At 38.4% G+C, this 25976-nt stretch overlaps 4 protein-coding genes and 1 non-coding gene across 6 annotated transcripts; 3 read left to right on the forward strand and 2 right to left on the reverse strand.

Moving 5' to 3' along the window:
- Window positions 1-871: 871 nt before the first annotated feature.
- On the reverse strand, window positions 872-5361 carry LOC104242607 (uncharacterized). Of its 2 annotated transcripts, none has more exons than XM_070167661.1 (10): window positions 5087-5361; window positions 4921-4982; window positions 4266-4409; window positions 4026-4136; window positions 3699-3903; window positions 3461-3555; window positions 2866-2918; window positions 2548-2770; window positions 1694-1802; window positions 872-1598 (listed from the first exon to the last, which is right to left on the reverse strand). In XM_070167661.1, the coding sequence occupies exons 1-10, from the start codon at window positions 5304-5306 to the stop codon at window positions 1336-1338; spliced, it is 1485 nt and encodes a 494-aa protein (XP_070023762.1). In that variant the 5' UTR covers window positions 5307-5361; the 3' UTR covers window positions 872-1335. The 2 variants fall into 2 exon arrangements, with proteins under 2 accessions (XP_070023762.1, XP_009795988.1); XM_009797686.2 differs by having other exon boundaries at window positions 3461-3519; window positions 5087-5360.
- A 78-nt stretch (window positions 5362-5439) lies between these two features.
- TRNAA-AGC (transfer RNA alanine (anticodon AGC)) lies at window positions 5440-5512 on the forward strand. Its single transcript has one exon. It is a non-coding gene; the product is annotated as a tRNA-Ala (tRNA).
- Window positions 5513-8958: 3446 nt separating this feature from the next.
- Window positions 8959-9429, forward strand: LOC104242608 (uncharacterized). Its single transcript, XM_009797687.2, has one exon. It carries the CDS (start codon window positions 8959-8961, stop codon window positions 9427-9429), a length of 471 nt encoding a protein of 156 aa, XP_009795989.2.
- A 716-nt stretch (window positions 9430-10145) lies between these two features.
- On the reverse strand, window positions 10146-12575 carry LOC104242609 (auxin efflux carrier component 8). The gene is made up of 6 exons (XM_009797688.2): window positions 12006-12575; window positions 11070-11250; window positions 10883-10968; window positions 10632-10789; window positions 10488-10564; window positions 10146-10392 (listed from the first exon to the last, which is right to left on the reverse strand). Exons 1-6 carry the CDS (start codon window positions 12511-12513, stop codon window positions 10326-10328), a joined length of 1077 nt encoding a protein of 358 aa, XP_009795990.1. The 5' UTR covers window positions 12514-12575; the 3' UTR covers window positions 10146-10325.
- A 9992-nt stretch (window positions 12576-22567) lies between these two features.
- Window positions 22568-25513, forward strand: LOC138882302 (uncharacterized). Its single transcript, XM_070162868.1, has 5 exons — window positions 22568-22909; window positions 23317-23394; window positions 23770-23943; window positions 24086-24257; window positions 24975-25513. The coding sequence occupies exons 1-5, from the start codon at window positions 22568-22570 to the stop codon at window positions 25511-25513; spliced, it is 1305 nt and encodes a 434-aa protein (XP_070018969.1).
- The last annotated feature ends 463 nt before the right edge of the window (window positions 25514-25976 follow it).

Genomic DNA, 25976 nt, shown 5'->3' on the forward strand with positions numbered 1-25976 from the left:
TGGCCAAAGATCTCCACGGCGTCCATCCCCGCATTCATCTTCATCACCCACTATTTACCGAGCAAGACGTCCTCTGGAAGGACTTCCACTTCATCCTCGCTCGCCTCAGTGGCAGATGGTTCTTGGGATGTAAGCCCTTCGTTTGACACAACCTCAGGTGGCACCTTCTGGCTTTTGTTGGTGGCATTCCTCTTTTTGCTACGGCCGCTCTTGCCAGCAGCATCCTGGATGACGTTGGCTTGGGTGTTGGTAGCGTTAATTTCTTCGTCGTTCGCTATTCCCTTAGTTGAAACCTTCGCTCTGATACCACGTTGTCACGTCCTTAGTTGTTAACTAAGTATACGTACGACACTTGATAACTCGCTCACGATCTTGCACAACTTGCTCACGTTCTTGCTATGTCAGGTCAGCCTTACTACACTCAAGATCGCTAAGAGAATGGAAGAAAGAACACAAGAGAATTGTTAAAGAAAGCTTTGTATTATAGAGAACTTGAATTGTTTGCTTGGTGAATTACAAATGAGTTGCCCCTTTATATACTAGTCTCCTAGGGGCTAGTGTGTAAATATTAATTATTATACAAGTCTTTGATATATACAAGATAAAGGCTTTCTCTAAAATTCTCTACAAGCTTAGAAGATTCCAAGGACTTTCTTAGCAAATCCATAAGGATCTAGGTTCTTCCTAAGGAAATGTCTATACCTCTCTAGAATCTTCTCACAAATGCTAGCCTTCTTCTTATGTAAGCTTCCACATGACATTAATATATGTCAAATGGCACCTATGTGGCATGATAACATGGCGGGTCATCACATTTGCCCGTGAAAAATCGAGCAGACACTAGTACTAGTAAAACAAAGGAGAGACGTAATACTGGTAAACACGCAAATATGATCCTTATGAATTTATTCCTGCTGCATACAGTTAGCTCAAGTCTCGCTTCTATAAGCTTTTACTAAGAAATAAACCAGTCCCACGAAGATCTTTTTCGATCTTTTAGCTTTGACTGAACTTGCAGGACCAATAGCTTAACAACTTGATGTAGGATCTGCATTCTTCAATTGCCCCAAAATCTTTCCACGGTTGAGAATCGAGAGTAGAGAAGAAACAAAGACATTATATGAAAAGACAACATTCTCTCCTTCAGAAATAAAGGAAAAGAGACATTGCACGAAAACATGATAAAACTATTATCACCACCCCGTTTCTTCCTAGCCTTTCTCCCAGCTATACACATAATTCAGAAAAGTCATAAAGCCAATTCCACTTGTCCCCTAAACTAAGGGGATTTGGCCATTTTACCGGAACGATGTGAAAGCGCATTTGGGAGATTCTTCATTGAAATGGAACAGGTGCTCCTTGTTTCTTATTTACAATAGCCATTGCTAAATATCTGGTGCCCATCCCAATAGGAGCCTGCTCCTCAGGACCCTCCCAAAATGGAGCCTCGCCTTCACCCACCAAACGCCAATAGCCTGTTCTTAAAGAATCAGCTTGTTCATCTGTGCAGTTCTCCAGCAATGCCTCAACTCGAAAATTAATTCCAAGTGAACCAAGAAACTGAGACTGAGTCATTGGACCATGCACAGACACGTCATCTGCAAAGTCGATCATTTGAACAATTAAAATAAAACTGCACTTTTACCACTAAAATTTTAGCTATTAGAGTTAAGAAGATTCTGGTGCAACCTACCTGAAGCATCCTCTGCAGAGTGCCTGATGGCAGCAAAGTCAACATAAGCACTAAGATCAGCAGTTCCAGGATTATCCAGTATATTGACAAATTCATGTTTCCGGATAGCCTGTATGAATAATAAAGAATAAGCAATGTGATCAACAGACTCTAATGCTTAATCATGACGGAAAACAAAATTTCCTCTATTACCAAAATCACATACAAGTAAAAGTAACTGCTCAAATTTCATGCCTTAGAATGATAGATTAAGATTAGTTCCCTCTTTCCCTAATTGCATATCATAGTTTGACTTTGCACGGTTACTAACATAAGAGTTCAACATTTATAGATGCATAATGTTTACCAAGAGACTTGTATTCCATATACCATGTTCAAATTACTGCGGGATAGATTAGATGGAGCAGCATAGACAGTGAGGATTTCATATAGAGTAAGGCGTAGTTGTTGTTGGTGTAATGCAGGATAGCCCAAAAAGGGAAGTGAAATTCAATTTGGATGGAAAGATAAATCTTAAGAAAAATAGTCTGTTTTCCTCTTAAGCTGAAACATAACATTGAATTTGAAAGGTGGACAACTTAGGATCTTTGACACACTAACATTTATTAGACAATATGCACCATGGAGCTTTTTGCTATTTGATCACCTAGTCATCTAACAAAAAATAATGTCGACCCTAGGTCTGGCCCAATCAGAGATTGAGCATCGAGAAATAGAGATCGCACTTTCTCAACCAGTTTCTTGGACCAACCACAGTCCCCACTTTCTATGCAAATGAAGCAAAGGCAGAGGAAAATGGATTGAGCACCCCGAAAAAGGAAGCAGGAAAGAGTACTTTTAGTATTGCAACTGACCTGAAGACTGTCTGAGACTATTCCATTTAGACCATAATCAATAATGAGAGCCCCACCACCATCTGAGCCAATTCTTTTAGCAATTTCTTGAGTCAAATCCATTGCTTTGGGGGAAACCTCAACTTGTTCAAGCTTGGCTATTTCTTCATTCTCAGCCCATTTGAAGCGCTTCAGAAGATATAGAGTTGTAGGGGTAGGCTGTGCAGATAAAACAAACTGAAACCTAGCCAGCAAAGTACAAAAAGAAGTTACAAAGAGCCAATATTACAAAAAATTAATGTACAGATAGCCAAATGATAGACTAGCTAGGGACCTTACATTGAATTTTCAGAAACATCAACCATTTTCTCACACCAGCCTCGAGATGCTCTCTGCATGCATATAAAGAAATCAAGCTAATGTTCACAACACTACAATACATGCTAAGCCAGATAGAAAATAGATCCTTAATTTTACACTTCCATAGGCACAAAACTAAGATCCTAAAGAACCACCTATCGAACTTTCCACACTGTAATTGTAAAACCATTTCCAGGATATAGGAAAATCAAGGCGATGCTCACTATAATAATAATAATACGTGTTCATTTAAATTTCCTTTTCTTTTCTTTTTTTGTTGGGGGGGAGGGGGTGTAATTCCATAGACGCAAAACTAAGAATAAAGAATATTCCTAACATATTTTTCAATTGTATTTTGAGCTCCAGGATATTCTTTAGTTGTTTCGTAAAACCCCATATCAAATTTTCCACTTTGTAAATGTTTTTCCATCTCCAGGATATTCTCTGGTGGTTTCATAGTTTAGATAATAGATGAAAGTAGATAATTTGCAGTAAAAAAAATCAACTGGGAACTGTTGAGTAAAAATGGATTAGCAAATCATATTAACCAATAAAATGGAGGTTATAAACGAACCTGAAATTGATGAACAGGTAACGCATCATAAAATTCATGGGCAATGATGATTGTAGGTACTGAGAAGTCCAGGAAAGCATAATGTAAGTAGAAACCTATATATAGATCATAATATAATTTTCCATGAAGCTTTAAGATCAAATAGAACAAGACAATAGTATGTCTGTATGAGTTCACGAACTGGTTTACACTTTACAAAACAAGTAATCTATTAAAGTTGCAGGTAATAATTTCTTACCTCCTGCTGGGACCTGCTCCAAGGTGGCATGCCATGATACACTGGTCCCCGTCAACCTGCTAATAATCTGTTCCTCCGCATCTCCATCTGCGTCATTCTTGTTTATACATTTCAAGTTCTGATATTGGAGCTTCTGTAGAGTAGGACTACATTCAACCATGTGTATCTGCAAAGAGTCTGTGAAGTTCCTAAATTTCGATGCACCCTGTGGTTCAGAAATCCACAAGTGCAGTACAGGCATATCAAAACTAGATTAATATTTTATGAAACAATGTAAGAAACTTTAGAATATGCAAGTTGGAGAGGTGGAGATCTATGGGACTGTACTCGTAGAAGATCAGCTACAAGAGTTCCTCGTCCTGGTCCCAGCTCAACAAGATTTAATTTTTTTGGCTGCCCCATTTGCTCCCAAAGACACATCACCCAAACACCAACCATCTAAAGAAAAAGAAAATCAGAAAATCAAACAAAACTGTGGTGGTAAATTTGGCTATTCTTTTGTTTTTAGAAATCAACCAACGATGAATGAAGAAAACCATGAAGAACAACCCAGTGTAACAAAATTACCTCTCCAAACATCTGGCTAACTTCAGGAGAGGTAATAAAATCACCTTCTGTGCCAAACACATCGCGATTGATATAGAACCCTGCCTTCGGGTTAGTCAAAACTTCCTCCATATATTCAGCAACTGATATAGGCCCGCCTCTGAACTGAAAACTTAACCAGCTTGAGATACAGAACCTCACTATCACCAAAAAACAAAATATACAGACATCGCCAAGTTTCTAAAATCACCATTACATATCTGAATTTGCATTTAGATTAATGATCTTTACAAATCGTAGTATATTTTCAACAGTTTTTAACCAGCAAAAGATGATTTCCACCAGAGATTACATTTTATCGCGTACCAAACAGGGATTATGGCCAATTTTCCGAGTCAGACTTGTTTAGGTTTGAAGTTTAGCTATTAATTGATGGCATTATACCAAACAGGGACTAAACCTGATTGAGACATCATAAAAGTCTAGAAAAAGGAAGATAAATCGTAAATCTTTGTTAAGCTAAAGTACTCGCTAAAATCAATCCTGAATGGCATAACACCAGCTTGGTGTGTTATTAATGAAATGATTTTTGATTTATCAAAAAACAATAAAAAGCACAAAAAGCAAATGCATATCAAAAGACATGCTGAAGTCGAGAAGGGGGTAAATTTCAAACCTTGATGATGCTTTTAAGATGCTTAACAAGCTCGGAATCCGAAGACGGTTCATGTGAATGCTCTGCAAGTTTTACAAGGCATTTATCAAATTATCAAAAACTAAACCTCCAGTAGAGGAACAGTACAAAGAGTTGGAAATACTTTACGCATTGAAAGAAAAAGTACCAGGAGGATTATATAAGCCGGAGCGGTCGATGGAGATTGCTGCAGAGGGGACCGTGGGACTAGCTTCCGTGTCCCCCAAGTGTTCGACAGAAGTACTATTAGGAGATTGGGACGTTAATGGAGGAGAAGAAGAATATTGACGACACCATGAGAGTGAAACAGAAGTACCAAACAGCGAACGACGCTGAGTTGAAGCCTGAGACAGTAATCTCCTTAACATTTCGATTTTGGACGAGCTCCACTGTTGCAAGCCGGACAGGCTCTGCCGCTTTGAATCTTGTACAACTCTGGACTCTCTGAGTGGCTGTTCAAAGAATAGAATTTAAGAACAAAGGAACCTTCCCCGACACCAAGGGGATGTAGCTCAGATGGTAGAGCGCTCGCTTAGCATGCGAGAGGTACGGGGATCGATACCCCGCATCTCCATATTTCTTCTAACTTTTTTTCCTTCCGAGTCTCTTACAGCTTGTTTGGGTGGTTGTTACCCATTGCTATTGTATAGCGTGGTGAGATTGTTTCCTATTTTTTTTCCTATTATGCCCTAACTTATTACTCCATGATTCTATTTTGCCCTTTACCTTTTTTTTTTTTTTTTAACTTTAACTCCAAATCTCCAACCTATAAACTACTATCTTCGTCCCTTTTTTTTTCCAGAACTTCTGCCGCTTCCAACTATAACGTCAAAGGTGTTTTGTCTTTTGTTTCTTTTTTCTCCTAATTTGATTTTATCGTCAATTCTAATTATTTATGTTCTGCCAATTCTCGTTCCTTTCTTTATCATAGTTCGTTAACATTTTATTTTTTGTTTTATTATTATTATTATTATCTAGTTAGGAATGGAGTGTACTTATTATTGTTTTTGATATTATTAATTTGTTCCGCTAATTTTGTTAGAATTTGCATGAATTTAATTTCTTAATCTATTTATAAGACATATTTGGTGATAAATTAGTAGAAAGAGATTTTCTTAAATTATTTTTATGCGCAATTCTTGATAAATGTAATATTTTAATAATCGAGGGTATTTTAGTAAACTTATCAATTACAGTATAATACGATACAGTCAAACCAAACAGTAAAACATTATTTAACAACAACAAACAATACAATCTATCCAAACGTTGTGTTCATAAAATGATACGATAAGATACGATGCAATACAATATAATACAATGATCCAAACATAGTGTAAAGGACTCGTATACAAATTTTATATACTTCGACTACCGAATGTAAATAGTTTCTGGTACGGGCTAAAAGTGATATTTGTCCTATTTAAAATTGAAGTTAAAAAAGAATGCTTGGGAAGTTAAAATTATATTTGGACACGAATTTTGATTGGAAAAAAAAAGATTAGCACTTTTGTGAGGACCATTATTCCTTTTGAATAAGTTTTTTTTTGGGAAAAATTTCACATAAGAACAATCGGGCTCCCTACTTTTCAATTTTATAGCCCATATTTCAATTTACAACCAACTAACCCAAAAATAATAGGCTAAGATTCAACATTCATCTTCAATCGGTTCTCAAAATTACTATTTAATTTTAAAAAAAAGATTCCTCAAGCTTTTAAGTTAATTTTCGAATTGTGACTCAAATATTAGTTCAACAAACCAAATCCATTTGGGTGGTGAAAATTAGATTTTTAACAAGCTTAAATATGTGGGTTTAAATTCTGAATTTGATTTTGTGAGAAATTTGGAGTGGGTGTTATTTAGACTTGTTAGAAATAGTATAAGGAGGTTGTATATAAAAGGCGTAATGGCACCTGGCCACTTAAACTTGTACCGGATTTTAAAGCCAATATACAAACTTATATTATTCCCATTAGGACACTCAAACTCACATATCCGGTAACTAATAAATCTATTTGACCGTTGACCATAAACATGCGACAGTGACAGAGATGATGTGGACAAAGTGTGAGCAAGTCACAAAAATTACGTGCGTGACTACAATAATTTTGATTTAAAAAAATCTAAAACCAAAAAAATAAAAATACAAATTAAAAAGAAAGAAAATAAACCAGGCCCACTTCCCCATCCCTCAGCAAAATTCCATTCACCCCACACGATCTTCCCCCTCATTGTCGTCCCCCCCACCCCCACCCCCTTCTTTTCTTTCTCCCCCTCTCTAATCTACCTCCTTCCTCCTCTTGTCTTAGGGGAAGTTCCTACCAGATGCACATCAAAAGTTTTGGGGATAAAATCAAATTCTTTGATTTCACCATTTGCATATAAAGATTTCAATGTTGTCCTTCGTATAAAATTACTCACAGTGATTGTTTTCTGTCAATTTTGTGATTCAGGTGTATTCTAAATCCTAATCTAAGTAGTCTAATTCATGTGATCTAAATGAGACCATTAATTAGTCTTCTACATATATAGGGAACTCTTCAAAATGGATATGTCTTTCAGTTGACCACCAAAAAAAGAAGGAAAAAGAAATTACTTGTATCCTTGGCAGACAAACGAAATTTGATTTAGAAATAAGAGAGAGAAAGAACACCGAGGAAAAGGAAAAAAAATTAAGGAAAGGAATGGAGGTGGGTGAACGGAGAAGAAGGGAGATGTGGGTGAACGGAGGGAAGTGACATGTCTCTCTCTCTCTCTCTCTCTCTCTCTCTCTCTCTCTTTTAATTTGTGACTTCTTTTTTGCTTATTTAGTATTTAAGAATAAGATCTACAAATAATACATGTCAAGTAATAAATAGTCTAGTATATGACGCATTGTACATATTAGTGCAATTGATATACAAGCATTACTGGATGTATTTATTTGTACTCATTCCGTCAAGTTCAAGTGTTCAAATAAGAATAATATAAGTTTTTATATCGGCTTTAAAATCCGGTCCAAGTTTAAGTGGCCAGGAAGCCATTACACCTATATAAAATTTGAAGTCATTTAATGGAGATTTGGATTGGTTTTGAACAAGAATTGCAACTGAAAATCGTGAAAAAAGTTTGTCTACAGACGCTTGTATAAAGGTGTATAAAAATATATAATAGTGTATAAAATGTGTTTATACACTCATATACACTATTATACAAGATTATACATAATTATACAAAAAACTTACTTCGTCTTCTTCCTTGTCTCTTTTATGAACTTTAACTCAAATCTTGCTCAAATCTACTCCAAATCACTTCAAATTTAAATTTTGAACTACTTTTGCTATTTTCAATCAATTGGAACAATACCCAATCCAAACAACTAACAAAGTAAAAAAAACTCATTTTCGAAATCAAAGCTTTGAATGGTCTTCAATGGTGGACTTCTACTCTTCAATTTTCTTACATGGCAACCAGGTGACATAAGAGGAGAAATAGAAAATATACGGCCCCTTAAAGCATATGTAGAAGACGTGAGAAGAAGAAAGAGTGAAAGGAATGGTGGTGAGAACACAAATTTAACTCCATAGTTTTTAGAAACAAGCCTGGAAACAGCATCTCTACCCTTCGGGGTAGGGGTAAGGTCTGCGTACATATTACCCTCCCAGACCCCACCTGTGGGATTATACTGGGTCGTTGTTGTTGTTGTTGTTGTAGTTTTTAGAAACAATGATTGTAACAACACAGATTTTGAATTTGCTAGTGCTTTTAAAATATATACAATATGAGCTAGGTCGGATAAAACTTAAAAATATATGCTATTTTTTGCTATCGGGGTGAAGTCACGTGTATTTTCTTGTAATTCTTTCTTAAAAAAACTTCAATTAAATTCGAAATAGCTGACAAAATAAGGGCATACTGTAATCTTGATTTTGTCATCAATTCCACAAAAGAGCAGTAACCCGAGTAACTACACGGGTTTTGAGCTCGGAACCGGTCGGGTAATCGGGCTTTACTAGAAACAGTTTCAGTAGCTGCATGATGCATACCAAAACAGGTCCTTCATTGGCAAAATCATTTGATTCTCAGAAATACCTTAAGAGAATCGGATTAGGCAAAGAAGATTATCATTTTTGGAAGCAAGTGGGAAAGGCGTTGCTGTGTACTTACACGTTGTTCGGGGTAGCATGGGTGTGGAATGAAACGTCGCCGCTTGGTTGGTGGACCTTGAAGCCAAAGCCCAAAGAAGAAAAAGAACTAGCACACCTTTATGAACGCAGGAAATTTCCGTATCCAGGTGACGAGAAGGCAATGGAAGAGTTCGTTGCCAAAGGTGGAATGATTGGCACTACAATTGGTCCTAAAGGAATCGTTGAATCTGATAAAGATTCGTTTAATTATCAGAAAGTATTGCAGGATAAGAAATTTGAACAAGAAGCCTTCAAGCTGTGGATCAGGATGAAGAATGAAGTCATTTCTGAGCTACAAAAGAAAGGATTTGACGTAGAGTGAGTGAATTTCTTTAATTCTTGTATTTTCTTTTGCAAATTAGTATGTAAGTAGTATTGTATTTTGGATTCTAGAGTTGAACATATTTGTAGTGTGAGGAATTATGGAATAAGATTTTAACTATTTTAGCTCAGTCAAGTGTTATTATCGGATATGGTGGACCATTGCCATTTTGTAGTGTTAACAACTTTAATGTCATTTGTCATTTTAACAGAAAATAGTGTTAACCAGACAGTTTAACCAAACACATCAACTGCGTATTTTCAGCTTCAGCACTTAAAAGTGCTTTTAAGCCTAAGTGCTTTACTTTTATTCATCTAACCCAAACGGGCTCTTAATCTGCAGAATGTGATTTTTTTCCTTGTCAAAGTGTTAGAATTTACTTCATTTTGTAGACCTACATATCCTTTTTGGTTGACATCAATTGATATGATGCTATACTTGTGAACTCATTAGTTTTGTTGTTCAAACGTGCGCTGATTATCTTAAAGTTTCTCGGCCTAGATCACCTCCTTGTTGCTCTCTTTGATTATCTAACAACTCATTAGTTTTGTCGTTGAAATTGACGTGTTCTCAGCAATACTGTTCATGGTCATTTATATTGTTCATGTAATCCTCTTTCTCTTTGAAAAGTTTGAACTTGGACACTCTGCATTGACCGGATAGTGCATGTACTGGATTTATTTATGCATTCTAGCTGATGTTTTATAACAAATGAGTTGGTAAGAGAACTCGACGCACATTCATCCTTTATTATTTTATAGAAAAACTATACTTCAGTGAGATTTTTGCCTTTTTCTTCACTGTAATCACTCTACAGTTGAATGATGCTACAAGACTACGAATTGTAGTTCTTATAATATTGTGAATATCTGCTACCCCATGACCATGTCTGAGTTTCATATTTCCAAAAGGAAATAGTATGCCAAAGCAATTGGTATTGCGATCAGCATGCCAAAGATTACCCTACAATCAGAATGGAACCACATCAAAAATCATATCTGCTTGAAATGTTCTTAGTGAAGAAGTTAAAAGTTCGAGTTGATAATTCTATCTGGTACCCTGTACTTAAGATGGTAGGATGTATATTATATTCCTTGGCAAACACAAAAGGAACGATTCCTTGGGGAAGGGCTGCCTGCAATACAAAGTACAGTGTTAACTAATCTGCCATGAATCGACATCAGAAAACAATATACTTTCACCTGCACTATCGCCAATTTTAGCAATTTTCCCCTTAGTCCAACAGCAATAGATGAGATTGCCATGAGTACAGGTCCAAGAACAAACTTTAGTGCCATTGCTAATATTGCTTTTCTGGTTCCGCATGCTATAATACTAGCTTGGGATGCCATGAAAACACCTGTTGAATTAGTGCAATATTAGTAGTTGAGCCATTTTCTTTCTCGTTGATACTCTAGTAATTCATGCAGTGAGTGCTTTTTATCCATTGTACCTATGCTAAACATTGCCATTCCTAGCCCTCCATCTGAAAGTATTGATATTGATCGTCCAACAATTGTTGGTAGATTGATTCCCCACCTGCACTTCATTTTGTGTAAACAAAGAAGTCCACTGATTTTTAATGAGGAGTTTTTAAGAAGATAGATTTCTATTTCTAGAGATGCTTAATAAGGCTTTACCTGAAGTGTATGCTTGACCAAATAATACCCGCCAGAGTTGCATGTGTATTAGGATTTATTATGAGTTTCTTTCCAACTATTAGAAGAATTAGCATAATCTTTGTCTTCCTTGGGCATATGGCTTTTGCTTCCTCCTCCCTGTCCTCTTCCAGTTCTGATTCTTCAGGGACCTCGAGCTCAACTTTCAATGGCAGAATATATATTTCATAAGACAAAGAGCAAGCATATTGATGTTTGCTTTAATAGTTGTCACGTTGGATTTCTGGAAATTGTCATGCTGAAGATCATGGATAAACAAAGACACTAACAGCTTAAACTACCTGATCTCCTTTACATTTCTGTTGGGGTTGGTCATCATTTTAAACTTAATCGCTAACTTCTAATGAGCTGTCCTTTTTTCTTCTTCTTCTTTCATTTTGTCTTGGGGACCCTGGGGGGGGGGTGGGGTGTAAAGGGATGAAAAAGCAAGTTGGATGGATGCATGATATAGTAGTTTGGTTAGTTCTAAACTTCAGGAACCAATTATGACTACTGTCTACTTTTGTCATTGTTGAATGGGTTGTCTAAGCAAACTTCCTGTTTGTTTCATTTAGGTGAGTTGAAAGTGCATCTGTCTCTTGCAGGTAGATGGATCATATCATTGTAAAGCAAACTTATATTTCATTGAAACTAGTTTAGAAAATGAAAAAGGAGCATTTCACAATTGATCACATGCTACACGATATCACAAATTATTTTATCTATAAATCATATGATACAGGCTAATCTGTGGGGCCCAGAATAGGATTCTCTTTTCACTTTAACACATTTGCAATCTACTGCTTTCTGGTTCTTAACAGTTAAAATTGGAGTGCTTTAAATAGATTCTGTTAAACGGATGCCATCCAAATAAATTCCAACATTTAGGAACCATTGTTCTGTTATCTGTGTACATACCTGCTACTTCTGATGGTGATGGCACATAAGATTCTTTTGTTGCATTGAGCTCGAACAAGAATAGTAGGAGGTTGTACCAAATTAAACTCTGCAGTACAATTATCTGCACTAGTAGTTCTGCTGCTGCATCACCAAAAATGGCCTTTACTAGTGGAATCCCCAAGATTAAGGTATTGGGAAGGGTTGAAACTGAAAGACCTGTTATGATCCAAGTCAGGTTTCCTTTGGGCTTCAGTTTGGCAAAAACTGCCAGTAGAAACAGAGCAAGAAATTTTTGTATGAAATCTGCTAATACAAGCTTCAGGTTTACTTTGTAGAGGTTGCTTTCTGATATCACTTGGAAGGATAATAAAGGTATTGAAAATTTTGCCACAAACTTGTTGATGCCAGAGCATTGCTCTGGTGAAAAGAGTTTCCACCACCTTACGGAGATATAGGCTAAGATCATGACGACATATAAAGGGATAGTGGCCGCCACAACATGGTAGACATCACGTAGGGATATCATTGTACTTCTTGTTTGATTTTCATATCTTGAAACCTTGGTAACAGGGCCTTTTATGCTGTTTAGATTGCTTTATTGGCATATGCTGGGAAAGTGAAGACTACATCTTTCCTTTGAAGCTTTCTTACTAATCTTTTTTGAGTTTTATCCCAGCATCTGTTGGTTATCATATTGTGAAAGTATTTACTAATTTATGGCTTTGTAGATTCACATACAATGCAGAAAGTAATTTGCTTCCCCGTGCGCGTGTCTCCCCTCAGATAATACACCTTTTTAGGCTGTAAATTTGATATTACTGATGTTTATCATGTTTACATGCTCAAAATGCAAGTGTATCTGATCTTGTTTAGCCAAAAAGTTTATTCTGTTTTTCTTCATGTGGTTAAACCCTTTTTGCTCATTTCTTCATGTGACATAGGTGTTTGCCTAAACCTATCTCAATAGGCTGGAAATAGTAAGCTCTACATGCTTTAATATTTCTCCTGTTTTGTACCCCACTTGCACTTTATTTTCCTATAAGTTTTCATTTAGGAAGAGGTATTGTACTGCACTTTACATGCAGTGATCTATACTGCACCAAAATGCCTTGATTAGACAGTTGAACTATTTGTCTTTACTTTGATGGCAGCAAAATTCAGGAAAAAAACTGTTAAGTGATCCTGCCTAATGTCTATATCTTAATTTATGCAGTTTCATAGATTAGACTTTAGCTGCCAGGTTATCTGAAAAGTAAGCTAAGAGAATAAAGAAGTGAATTGCAAAAGAAGTAACTGACTTGATGAGTAAATAACGTTGCTGAAGTAAGAATTTTTGCTATTTATGGTCAAAGTTTTGGAATAAGTATTACAGGGTTTTGCTTTTATAGGTATGAAATTTTCACAGGCTCAGTTCTGGTGCCTCTTATTTATTGTTATTATTCTTTTTTGGGTATTACTTGACTGTTAGACTCTTGAAATATGGGGAATCTAGCCAGACACACCTACTAAAATCCAAAATCTCCCCCCCCCCCTTTTGGGGGATTTGGGGGAGAGTCCGGAACCAAAGTATTATTTTTTTGGACTCAAAGCACAAAAATAGGTTAAAAAACCAACTGATGACCAATTTATATATAACTCATGGGTTGAATGCGCTATATTTTAACGGCATGTTTGCCCATTAAGATATAGCGCATGCAACCCATGCGCTATATTTGAATTTTACTGACCTGGTGGGTATAGCACATGTATTTATTGTGCTACATTTATAGCGCTTATGATAGATGCGTTAGACTCTCAATTATTGTACCCCCTACATTGGGTTTTTGCTTATTTAAGGAGTGTCATTGTTTCGTTAAAAATATTCGGGCAAAAGTAAGCAATTTGCATCCTTTTTATATTCTTTTACTCATTCCGAAATATTTGTTTGCGTATTTTGCCTTAATGTCTGAAGAGCGAAAAATTAAGGTTTCATTATATTTGGGGGGGGGGAAGGTGGGGAGGTTGTCGTGGAGAATAAATCAGTAACTATAGTTGTTCTCCACAGTATATTGTTAAGTTGCCAATTACAATGGAGTACGATAGATTGGTTTCGTTGTTATGTAAAAAAATGAATGCGAGAAAACGTTTGGTTATATTAAAGTAACCGGAAGGTGTAATCAGCTCCACCCCAGTTGTAATCAGGTAACTCATCTAGCTGCTCCAGATGATGTAGAAATCGCTAACTGACTAGGTTTTCCAAAGTGTTCGGGAACAGAATACCACCAAACATCATCAGCAACAACAACCTCGTCTGCCAGTCGATATCCTCTGATGATGAGTCATAATCTCCATCTGTAGCGCCACCAGGTGCTGCCTAACAGGCGTCAGCTGCAATCGAATGGCACCACTCAATGTAGTCAGCTCCGCAGGCTGGAAATCGGTGAGCCTCTGCAACATATGAAGGTAGTCTTCTCCCGTATAGTCCCTAAGAGCATGTGGGTAAGCTACATGCATACCATCAACGGGCAACCGGAAAAGAACCTCCACGTACTCTAGTGTGATGGTAGCCTCGCCGATGGGTAGATGAAACGTGTGCGTCTCCGGTCACCACAACTCTGTAATAGTCGTGATCAAGGCCCAATCGAACTGCAATCGACCGATCTCTATAATTCGGTAAAACCCCGTCCGCTGAAGGCGTCTAACTGTACAAGGATGCAGTGGGTGGTCCCTAATGAACTCCCAAAGATCGTCTATACGTCTGGGGTGGAAGTGTGAATACCTATGGTGCCCTGGAACAACAGTAGGTCTCGAGATGCAGGCCCAGGATGCACAGGGAAAGCTCCATGACGATATTTGTAAATTGAACAATATTAATTAAAGTATTTTTTTGTTTAATCGTTTAACATCTTTAAATATATTGCGATATTTTTATGTTAATATTTAATCGATAAATTTTCTATATTATTACTTAGGTTGATACATTTTCTATATTATTATTTTATATGTTAGTTTCTTACATTTTTTATTAAAATTCGGCAGGGTTTTGTTTGAACTATCATCTTTTTCCAGCTATTTTTGGGTTATAAGATAATTAAATATTTAATTTTCATAACTAATCATGATATATTTAATAATTGTTCATATAAAATACTTAGGTTGAATTTTTTTCTATATTATTGTTTTATAAGTTAGTTTCTTATATTTTTTTAACTAAAATTCGGGAGGGTTTTGTTTGAACTATCATTTTTTTCCAGATATTTTTGGGGTTATAAGAGAATTAAATATTTTAGTCATAACTAATAAGATATTTTAGTAATTATTCCTATAACAAATACTTAGGTCGATAAATTTTCTATATTAATATTTCATATGTTAGTTTCCCACATTTTTTGACTAAAATTCCGTAAGGTTTTGTTTGAACTGTCATCTTTTTCAGATTTTTTGGGTTATAACAGAATTAAATATTAAATTTTCATAATGTCAACTAATTATTTTATGATTAATATCTAATATTTGATAATAATCTACTAATACATTAAATCCATAATTGAATACTCTAACCGAGTTAGTTAATGAGGGCACGTAGTTTTTATTGTAGACTACAGAATCCTAAAGAGCACTAAAGTCACACTACTCTAAATGGCCATAAACAAAGTCAACTACCATAAGCTAAAATTTATTATCAGTTTACTACGCTGAAGGGCACTACATAACAATTAAAGGCACAACTTAACACTTAACTGCACTAAACAATAATAAAGTCACATATTATTATATGTACAACACTAAAATCATGTATAACACTAATTATTCAATAACATAACAATATATAATTTTTATAATTTTTTAGCACATAAATAAATTAATCCCGATAAAAAATAAAAAAATAATTATATCACAAAACAATAACAAAAAGCATACAATATAGTAAAAATAACTAATTAATACTTATATACATGAGTTTTACCGAAAAGTAAGCCGAAATACCTCGATTTACAGTTTTTTGAATTGTGAAAAATTGATAATTTAACCACCAAAACGAGCAATAGAAGAGATCCACTACACAACAACACTTTAGATCAGGTGTTAGCTCGCTAAAATACTGAGGGGACACAATTTTTGGGGGACGGGTGGGCTCCAATGGAGATTTTTGCGTAAAAAATAAGGGGTGTGTGTGTGTGTGTGGATGTTTCAGTGTGTTCTGTCGAGGAAGATGGTTGGGCCATTTTTTATATAAGTATAGTCCATATATGGGATGCACTAGATTTACCTATCTTTTCAACTTCATGTATAGCACATTTCGTATATGCGCTATACTTATATTTTGGCCATCATTTTAAAATTCAAATACAGCGCATGGATTACATGCGCTATATCTTAAGAGTCAAACTTGTCGTTAAGGCATATCACATTCAATTCATGCCATATATATAAATTGATCATTAGTTGATTTTTTCACCTATTTTTATGTTTTGAATCCAAATAAATAATATTTTGATTCCGGACTCTTTTGGTGGGGTGGGGGTTGTTTTTTTCTATCTAAAAGGACAAACCATTTACCTTTAAAAAAAGAGGATCTGAATAGAGTGAATATAAAAGACACATAGTCGATGTTAGCTAGTTTGTGAATTTGAGGCATAATTAATTGATTGATTGTTTATTGGTATTCTTCATGGAACTTTTCGTGATTCCCTTTGTTATTGTCTTATTAACATAGATTTTCTAAGGATGATATTTTTTCTTTGTCGCATCTTCCAAAGTGGCTGGCGATTCACTTACGTTTGGCGGTTTATAATATAAGTTTTGCTTTTAACAAGTAAACAATTCTTAGAGGTAAGCTTAAGCTTAGCACATTCTTTCCTCTCCGCAAAATATGCAGATCGCTTTTGATGTAAAGTGCTCCTTTTGAAATGGTTTTCCCTTGTTAACGAAGCCTTCTAACCAAATTGACTCAAATCCTATAAAATTACATATACGCCTTGATTTTGGCGAGGGCGAGACTTAGAGGGTGTTTATATAAGCTTATAAGCTGATCAAATTGGCTTATAGATACTTTTTGACTTATTTTACGTGTTTGGTAAATACTCAAAGTCCTTATAAGTCAGGTGCTTATAAGCTAAAATCAGCATAAGTGATAAATTGGTCACCCCCAACTTATGGCTTTTAAGCTTATAAGCACTTTTAGTTTGACCAAGGCTTTTACTAGTTTATTCTTATAATATTTTTTAATTTACAAAATATTTTTCCAAAATAAATTTTCTAACTTTCTTTTCATTTCATATTTGTTTTTCATGTTTTTTTTTTACAAAGAAACTTTTTAATTTATAATCTTTTGTAAAGTTTTTAAGGATATCTTAGTCATTTTAATAAAAGAACAACTTATCAGCACTTTTCTACCAAACACATTAACTGCTTATTATCAGTTTCAACACGTCTATCCAAACACGTAAATGCTTATTTAAAAAATCAGCTTCAGTACTTAAAAATACTTTTCAGCACTCAATTTTATCAGCTATTTATAATCAGCTAATCCAAAATCTGAAGCTGATAAAGTAGTTGATGTGTTTAGTAAAAAAGTGATGATAAGTTGTTCTTTTATTAAAAGGACTAAAAGATCCTTAAAAACTTTACAAAGGATTATAAATTAAAAAGTTTCTTTGTAAAGAAATTAAAAGATGAACAACTAATATGGAATGAAAAGAAAGTTAGAAAATTTATTTTGGGAAAAATATTTTGTGAATTAGAAAATATTATTAAGGATAAACTAGTAAAAGCCTTGGTCAAACTAAAAGTGCTTATAAGCTAAAAAGCCATAAGTTGGGTGTAACGACCCTACTGGTCGTTTGCTTTCTAGAATTTCGTTCCCTTAAATAAGACTTTTCGTACTTGCTTTAACTGATTTATGACTTGCGGGGATGGTTGGTTCGGGATTTGGAAGAATTTGGATTAAAATCGGAACACTTGGTTCTTCAAGGTTGGTTTCAAAGGATAAGTTTGACTTCGGTTAACATTTTAAGTAAACGACCTTGGAATCGGGATTTGACGGTTCCAATAGGTTTGTATGATGATTTCGGACTTACGCGTATGTCCAGATCGGGTTTTGGATAACCCGAAAGCGTTTTAGCGCATAATAGTGAAGGTTCTTGAAGGTTTTAGAAATTCTTTAAATTTGGTTTAGAGCGAGTTTTTGTGATATCGAGGTCCGAACGAAATTCTGAGATTGGGAATAGTTTTGTAGTGTCATTTATGACTTGCACGCAAAATTTGGTGTCAATCCGAGTAGTATAAGTGTGTTTCATCACATTGGAAGTAAATTGAAGAACTTGAAGTTCATAAGTTTGAATCCATTGGTTTTAGGGTGTGATTCCTAGTTTTAATGTTGTTTCCGGCGTTCTGAGGGTTCGAGCGAGTCCGTTTTATGATTCCAATCTTGTCGGTATGTTCGGGCGGGGCCCCGATCATCAATCGAACGAGGCTCGAGCCAAGTTGAACATGTGAGACGGAGCTGAAGCTCCAGATTTCTGTCATAATCGCACCTGCGGTTGGCCAGCCACAGGTGCGAGCTCGCAGAAACGACTAAGCCATCGCAGATGCGGCCCAAGGGGAGGAGCCCAAGTTCAACAGATGTGGCTCCTCTTCCGCAGAAGCGATCACCCGACCGCAGATGCGGCCCCAGCTAGCCAGGCCCAATTCTACAGAAGTGGACGGTCTCCCGCAGAAGCGAGACCGCAGATGCGATCCCTTCACCGCAGATGCAGAAATCCCTGAAGGCAGTGGCTTTCATTTAATATGGGAGTTGTGTCATTTTTGACACATTTTACTCCATACTTGGGCGATTTGGGAGCTTCAAAAGAGGAGATTTCAACCTAGCTTTGTGAGGTAAGTTATTTCTACTTAATGTGAGTTTAATACATAGTTTATGGGTAGATTACAACATGTAAATTAGTGAAAATTATGGGTTTAGATTAAAACCTAGGTTTTTGATAAAAACAAGATTTAACAACGAAATTTATGGAATGAAGTAAAAATCATATATTCTTGATCCTTAGGTTATGGGTAATAACATTCTTCAAAGATTTTCGGAATCCGGGCACGTGGGCCACGAGGTGAATTTTAGGAATCTTGCAATATGGGTTGGAAAATCACTCTAATAGTGGGAATATGAACTTTCGAACCTATATTGATTAGTTTTTACATTATTTGAATAGTTTCGGATTGTTCGACTCCGGTTTGAGGGTTTGAGCGCATTCTTGAGTTGGAAGTAGGCTCGAAACGAGGTAAGTCTTTTTTTTAACCTTGTAAGAAGGAAATTTCTCCATAGGTGAACTTAATTAATATATGATTAATTGTGGGGCTACGTACGTACGAAGTGACGAGAGTCCGTACATAGCTACTATTCCTGTTATGTCCGGGTAGTTCTAGGCTTACACCATGCTTTGTGGGCACCGTTATATGATTATGATTGTTGATTTGCATTGAATGGAACTAAGTTGAGAATGTCATGATTTCAAGGAAATATTTATTTTGAAAAGAATTGAGAAAGCATTAATTTATATTTATATTTATCCGTGTCGCAAGTATATTCCGCTAGCGGGGTGCTTATTTACACTACTCTCATGGGAGCGGGCCGTTCGCCTCGGCAGGTTAATAAATGTATATATGGTTCAGGCCGTTCAACCCTCAGCAGTGCACAATTTACTTTTATGTTGGATCGGTCCGAACGTCCTCGGTGGTATTTGCGTATGATAATAGAACTGGAACCCCCTTATAATTCGTATTATTCATTGCTTGAAAGGTCATTGTTTTAAATGAAGAAAGTTCCTAGATTTATTAATTGGATGAAAGGATTTTCAGTATTGTTTTGTTTGAGCTTGTTGTTATCCACATACATTGTGAATTAAAATATTGAACTTCATATTATTATATTTGTTGACCCTAGTAAGTGTCGGAGTCAGCCCCTCGTCACTACTTCTGCGAGGTTAGGTGAGATACTTACTGGGTACATATTTTTATGTACTCACTCTACACTTATGTACTTGATTGTACATGACTTTGAGGCAGGTGCATCTGGCCATCAGTCCGGCGCATAGAGTGGACTCCTCAGCTTGAGACTTCCGGTGAGCTGCCCCTTTTGAGCCATTTTGCAGCAGCTGGAGTCTTTCTATGTCTTTACTTTTCCTGTCTATTTCCTTTCCAGATAGTAGGATAGTATGGTTTTGTATATTCTACTAGATTGCCCACATACTTGTGACACCAGGTCTTGGCACACATATTGGTAGACTTATGATTTTTGGTTTACTATCATGATTTAAGTTCGTAATTATTATTTTCCTTTAATTATGCTTAAGTTTCAAACTCCTAATTTCTTTATCAATAAGGGAAAGTTTTCTCGTACTAATTATTTAAATGAGGATTTACTAGTTGATTAGTGTTGGCTTGCCTAACAACGGTGTTTGGTGCCATCACGGCCTAATATGAAATTTGGGTCATGACAACATGGTATCAGAGCACTAGGTTCACGTAGGTCTCATAAGTTATGGGCAAACCTGGTAGAGTCTTGCGGATCGGTACCAAGACGCCTGTACTTATCTTCGAGAGGCTATAAGGTATTGGAAAACTGCTCTTTATTCATCATCTATCGTGCAGTCGATGATATGCTAAATTTCCTTCTTCTATTCTCTCACAGATGGTGAGGACGCATACAACAAACGTTCAGACCCGGGAGGATCTACTCCCCCCCATTGCTAGAGGCCGAGGCAGAGGTCGGGGGAGAGCACCAGCTCGAGGTAGGGGACGAGGGTGTCCCAGAGCTACCCCAGTTGCACCACCGGCAAATCCAGCAGGGGATTCCATTATTGAGGAGCAGGGCGAGGTGCCCGCAGTAGAGCCTGCCCCGGCGGGTTTCATGACAGCACCGGGTTTCCAGGAAGTCATGGGCTGTATGCGGAGGTTCATGGACTCTATGACTCAGCCACATCTCAGGCAGAAGGGGGAGCACAGACCCCTATTGCTCAGGCTCTTGGGCACGCAGTTGCCGTATATTAGACCCCGGTACTCTACCCGCGGGTGGTGCCCAACCAGTTGCAGTAGTGGCACTGAGCCTAGACCAGCTGCGGACGGCGATCCGCAGAAGTTATTGGACAGATGGACAAGGCTACACCCTCCTATATTTGGAGGTGGGCGTCATGAGGATGCCCAAGATTTCATTGATAGGTGTAGGGATAGACTACACAACATGAGGATATTGGAGTCTCATGGAGTGGATTTAACCATCTTCCAATTAGAGTGAAGGGCTCGTAGATGGTGGCAGTCTTACTTTCTCGGCAGACCAATAGGTTCTCCTCCCTTGACTTGGGATCAGTTTACACGACTTCTATTGGACATGTGTATTCCACTCTCTCAGAGGGAAGAGTTATGGTGTTAGTTTGAGCAGCTCGAGTAGGGTCACATGTATGTGACCGACTATGAGGCGAGATTCTCTGAGTTGTCTCGCCATGCACTCATGATACTTCCTACGGACGCAGAGAGAGTAAGGAGATTTGTTGCGGGGTTACACCCCGATATTCGAGCTAGCATGGCCCGAGAGGTTGAGATGGGACTGAGTATCAGCTAGTGATGGAGATTGCTCGGAGGATTGAGGGTTACCGGTAGAGGGGTAGAGAGCAGTTGCAGCAGGACAAGAGGACCCGATTCTCTAGAGAGTTTAGAGGTGCCCTAGCTAGGGGCAGAGGTCAGCCCAACAGGCCCCCATATTCAGCACCCCACCACCTCCTCGAGGTGCCCCAGCGAGGCCTTATTTCAGTGCGATGCCGGAGAGTTCTTACCGCCCGCCAGCTATTCGGGGTTCCTCCGGTGGGTATTCTGGTCATCAGGGTTCTTCTAGTGCCTACTTTAGTGTTCTGCCAGAGAGTTCATACCGCCCTTCAGGGTCCTTCTAGTGGGTATTCGGGCCACCAGGGTCAGGCTTCAAGACAACAGTCTATGGCACCGCAAGGTTGTTACGAATGTGGGGATTCGGGCCACATGAAGAGATTTTACCCCAAACTTTGAGGCAAGGCGGTACATCAGGGTCACCAGCCTATGATTATAGCACAAACAGTCCGGCCGCCCAGAGGGGGAGGACAGGTGGGTAGGGGCCGTCCTAGAGGTGGAGTCCAGGTAGGGGGAGTTCAGCCGGCTATGGTTCATCTAGGCGGAGGCCAGCCAGCTGATGCTACAGCCAGATTCTATGCTTTTCCGGCCATACCAGATGTAGTGGCCTCAGATGCCTTGATCACAGGTATTATTTCTATCTATGGTAGGGATGCTCCGGTATTGTTTGATCCATGGTCTACATATTTTTATGTGTCATCTCTGTTTGCTCATTTCCTAGATATTCCTCGTGAGTCTTTAGGTACTCATGTCTATGTGTCCACTCCTGTGGACGATTCTGTAATTGTGGATTGGATCTACCGGTCTTGTGTGGTTACATTATATGGTTATGAGACTAGAGCAAACCTTCTGTTACTTGATATGATCGACTTGGAGGTCATCTTAGGCATGGATTGGTTATCTCCATATCATGCTATTCTTGATTGTCATGCCAAGACAATACTTTAGCGATGCCAGAGTTGCCGAGATTGGAGTGGAAGGGTTCTTTCGTTAGTTCATCTAGTCAGGTTATCTCTTTTCTAAAGTCTCGACATCTAGTCAAGAAGGGGTGTTTGGTGTATCTAGCCTATGTTCGGGACACCACCATAGAGTCTCTAACGATTGTTTCAGTGCCAGTAGTCAGGGAATTCACCGATGTGGTTCCTTCCGACCATCCAGGCATGCCGCCAGATCGTGATATTGATTTTTGTATTGATTTGGCTTTAGGTACCCAGCCTATATCTATCCCACTGTACCATATGGCTCCAAATTTGAAGGATTTAAAGGAGCAGCTTGAAGAGTTGTTAGCTAAGGTGTTTGTGAGACCCAATGTATCACATTAGGGTGCACCAGTGTTATTTGTGAAGAAGAAGGATGGGACTATGCAGATGCGTATTGATTACCACCAATTGAACAAAGTCACCATCAAGAACAAATACCCGTTTTCGGGTATCAATGATTTGTTTAGCCAGTTACAGGGTGCTAGGGTGTTTTCTAAGATCGACTTGAGATCGGGGTACCACCAATTGAAGATTCGGGACTCAGATGTTCTGAAGACTACCTTCCGTACCAGATATGGTCATTATGAGTTTCTAGTAATGTCCTTTGGCTTGACTAATGCCTCAGCGGCGTTTATGGACTTGATGAACATGGTGTTCAAGCCTTATATTGATTCTTTTGTTATTGTATTCATTGATGACATCTTGATCTACTCACGTAGCTTGGGGGAGCACGAGCAACATTTGAGAGTAATGTTTCAAACATTGCGAGAGCAGAAGCTATATGCTATGTTCTTCAAGTGTGAGTTTTGGCTAGAGTCAGTAGCATTCTTGGGGCATGTTGTATCAGGAGAGGGTATTAAGGTGGATCCTAAGAAGATTGAGGCAGTTTAGAGTTGGCCACGTCCTACTTTGGTGACTGAGATCAGGAGTTTCCTTGGGTTATCAGGTTATTATCGCCGATTTGTGCAGGGCTTTTCATCTATTGTATCACCTTTGACTAGATTGACCATAAAGGTGCTCCTTTCTATTGGTTCGATGATTGTGAGGCGAGCTTTCAGAAGCTCAAGACATCTTTGACTACGACACCGGTTTTAGTATTACCTTCCGGATCGGGGATGTATATGGCATATTGCGATGTTTCACGCGTTGGCTTGGGCTGTGTATTGATGTAGGAAAGGGGAGTTATTGCATATGCTTCACGTCAATTGAAGATTCATGAGAAGAATTACCCTGTGCACGACCTAGAGTTAGCAGCGATTGTCCATGCTCTTAAGATATGGAGGCATTATCTGTATGGGGTGCCATGTGAGGTTTATACTGATCATTGCAGCTTGCAGAGAGTATGGGTAGTTTGGCATTCATATCAGCAGAAGAGAGGCCACTAGCTTTGGACATTCAGTCCTTGGCTAACAAACTTGTGAGGTTGGATATTTTAGAGCCAGCCGGGTTCTTGCATATGTTGTTGCCCAGTCTTCATTATTGGGGCAGATTAAGGCCCGACAGTTTGATGATCCATATTTAGCAATCCTTAGAGCAATGGTACTACAGGGTGGTGCCAAGGAGGTTTCTATTGGCGAGGATGGTGTTGTACGACTCCAAGGTCGCATATGTGTTCCTAGTGTCGACGACTTGAGGGAGAGGATTCTTGAGGAGGCACACAGTTCGTGGTATTCTATTCACCCAGGTGTTGCGAAGATGTATCGTGACCTGAGACAACACTATTGGTGGTGGTGAATGAAGAAAGACATAGTAGAGTATGTAGTTAGGTGCTTAAATTGCCAGCAGGTCAAGTATGAGCACTAGAGGCCAGAGGGCCTACTTCAACAGATGGCTATACCTGAGTGAAAATGGCAGCGCATTACTATGGACTTCATAGTTGGGTTGTCGCGGACTTTACGAAAGTTTGATGCGGTTTGGGTCATTGTTGACAGGTTGACCAAGTCGGCACCCTTCATTCCAGTTGTGACTACCTATACTTCAGAGAGGTTGGCCCAGATTTATATTCGGGAGATAGCTCGGTTGCTCGGTGTGCCTGTTTCCCTTAGTTCACTTTGCATTTTTGGAGAGCTATTCAGAGTGAGTTGGGGACCCGTCTGGAGCTCAGCACAGCATTCCATCCTCAGACCGACAGAAAGTCAGAACAGACAGTTCAGATATTAGAGAATATGGTAAGAGCATGTGTGATTGACTTTGGAGGGCAGTGGGATCAATTCTTGCCTTTGGCCGAGTTTGTTTATAACAATAGTTATCAGTCTAGCATCGATATGGCTCCATTTGAGGCCTTACATGGTCGGCGATGTCAATCCCATATCGGGTGGTTTAAGCCTGGTGAGGCTAAGTTATATGGTATAGATTTAGTGAAAGATACCTTGAAAAGGTAAAGATGATTCAGGAAAGAGTTATGCTGATCAGAAGGCACGTGATGTATCATTCATGGTCGGCGAGAAGGTTCTCTTGAAAGTCTCGCCGATGAAGGGTATTATGATATTCGGGAAGCAGGGCAAGTTGAGCCCAAGGTTTATAGGCCCATTTGAGGTGTTGAGGCGAGTTGGGGAGGTTGCTTATGAGCTTTATTTACCTCCCAACCTATTAGGGGTTCATCTAGTTTTTCACGTGTCTATGCTTTGGAGGTATCATGCCGACTTGTCTCATGAGTTAGACTTTAGTATTATTCAGCTAGATGAAAGCTTGGGTTTTGAGGATGAGCCAGTTGCCATTGTTGATAGACATGATCTCCAGTTGATATCCAAGAGTATTTCTGCAGTAAAGGTCCAGTGGAGGGTCCAACCAGTCGAGGAGGCGACCTGGGAGTCCGAGGATGACATGCGGAGAAGATATCCGCACTTGTTTAGCACTTCAGGTATGAATCTAAACTCGTTCGAAGATGAACGTTTGTTTAAGAGGTGGAGAATGTAATGACATGACTGATCGTTTTGCTTTCTAGATCCTCGTTCCCCTAAATAAGACTTTTTGTACTTGTTTTAACTGATTTATGACTTGCGGGGATGATTGGTTCCGGATTTGGAAGAGTTTGGGTTGAAATTGGAACACTTGGTTCCTTAAGGTTGGCTTAAAAGGCCAAGTTTGACTTTGATCAACATTTTGAGTAAGCGACCTCGGAATCGGGATTTGACAATGTTGTTTCAGGCGTTCCAAGGGTTCGAGCGAGTCCGTTTTATGATTCTAAACTTGTCGATATGTTCGGGCGGGGCCCCGGGGGCCCTGAGCGTCACTCGGACGAGGCTCGAGCCAAGTTGAAAATGTGAAAAGGAGCTGAAGCTCCAAATTTCTGTCATAACCGCACCTGCGGTTGGCCAGCTGCAGGTGCGAGCTCGCAGAAACGGCTAAGCCATCGTAGATACGGCCCAAGGGGAGGAGC

Source organism: Nicotiana sylvestris, chromosome 2, assembly GCF_000393655.2.
Source record: "Nicotiana sylvestris chromosome 2, ASM39365v2, whole genome shotgun sequence".
Classification (NCBI taxonomy): Eukaryota; Viridiplantae; Streptophyta; class Magnoliopsida; order Solanales; family Solanaceae; genus Nicotiana; species Nicotiana sylvestris.

Coding starts and splice junctions, on each gene's coding strand:
- LOC104242608 (XM_009797687.2), top strand. CDS start 8,959: ATGCATACCAAAACAGGTCCTTCATTGGCAAAATCATTTGATTCTCAG.
- LOC104242609 (XM_009797688.2), bottom strand. CDS start 12,513: ATGATATCCCTACGTGATGTCTACCATGTTGTGGCGGCCACTATCCCT. Junction 11,251..12,005: donor ATCACCATCAGAAGTAGCAG/GTATGTACACAG, acceptor TGCCATTGAAAG/TTGAGCTCGAGGTCCCTGAA. Junction 10,393..10,487: donor CCTACCATCTTAAGTACAGG/GTACCAGATAGA, acceptor TTCTGATTGTAG/GGTAATCTTTGGCATGCTGA.
- LOC138882302 (XM_070162868.1), top strand. CDS start 22,568: ATGCCAGAGTTGCCGAGATTGGAGTGGAAGGGTTCTTTCGTTAGTTCA. Junction 23,395..23,769: donor CTATATGCTATGTTCTTCAA/GTGTGAGTTTTG, acceptor GTATTGATGTAG/GAAAGGGGAGTTATTGCATA. Junction 24,258..24,974: donor GATTCTTGAGGAGGCACACA/GTTCGTGGTATT, acceptor TACCTTGAAAAG/GTAAAGATGATTCAGGAAAG.
- LOC104242607 (XM_070167661.1), bottom strand. CDS start 5,306: ATGTTAAGGAGATTACTGTCTCAGGCTTCAACTCAGCGTCGTTCGCTG. Junction 4,983..5,086: donor CGGCTTATATAATCCTCCTG/GTACTTTTTCTT, acceptor TAAAACTTGCAG/AGCATTCACATGAACCGTCT. Junction 4,137..4,265: donor TTAGCCAGATGTTTGGAGAG/GTAATTTTGTTA, acceptor CTTTTTCTTTAG/ATGGTTGGTGTTTGGGTGAT.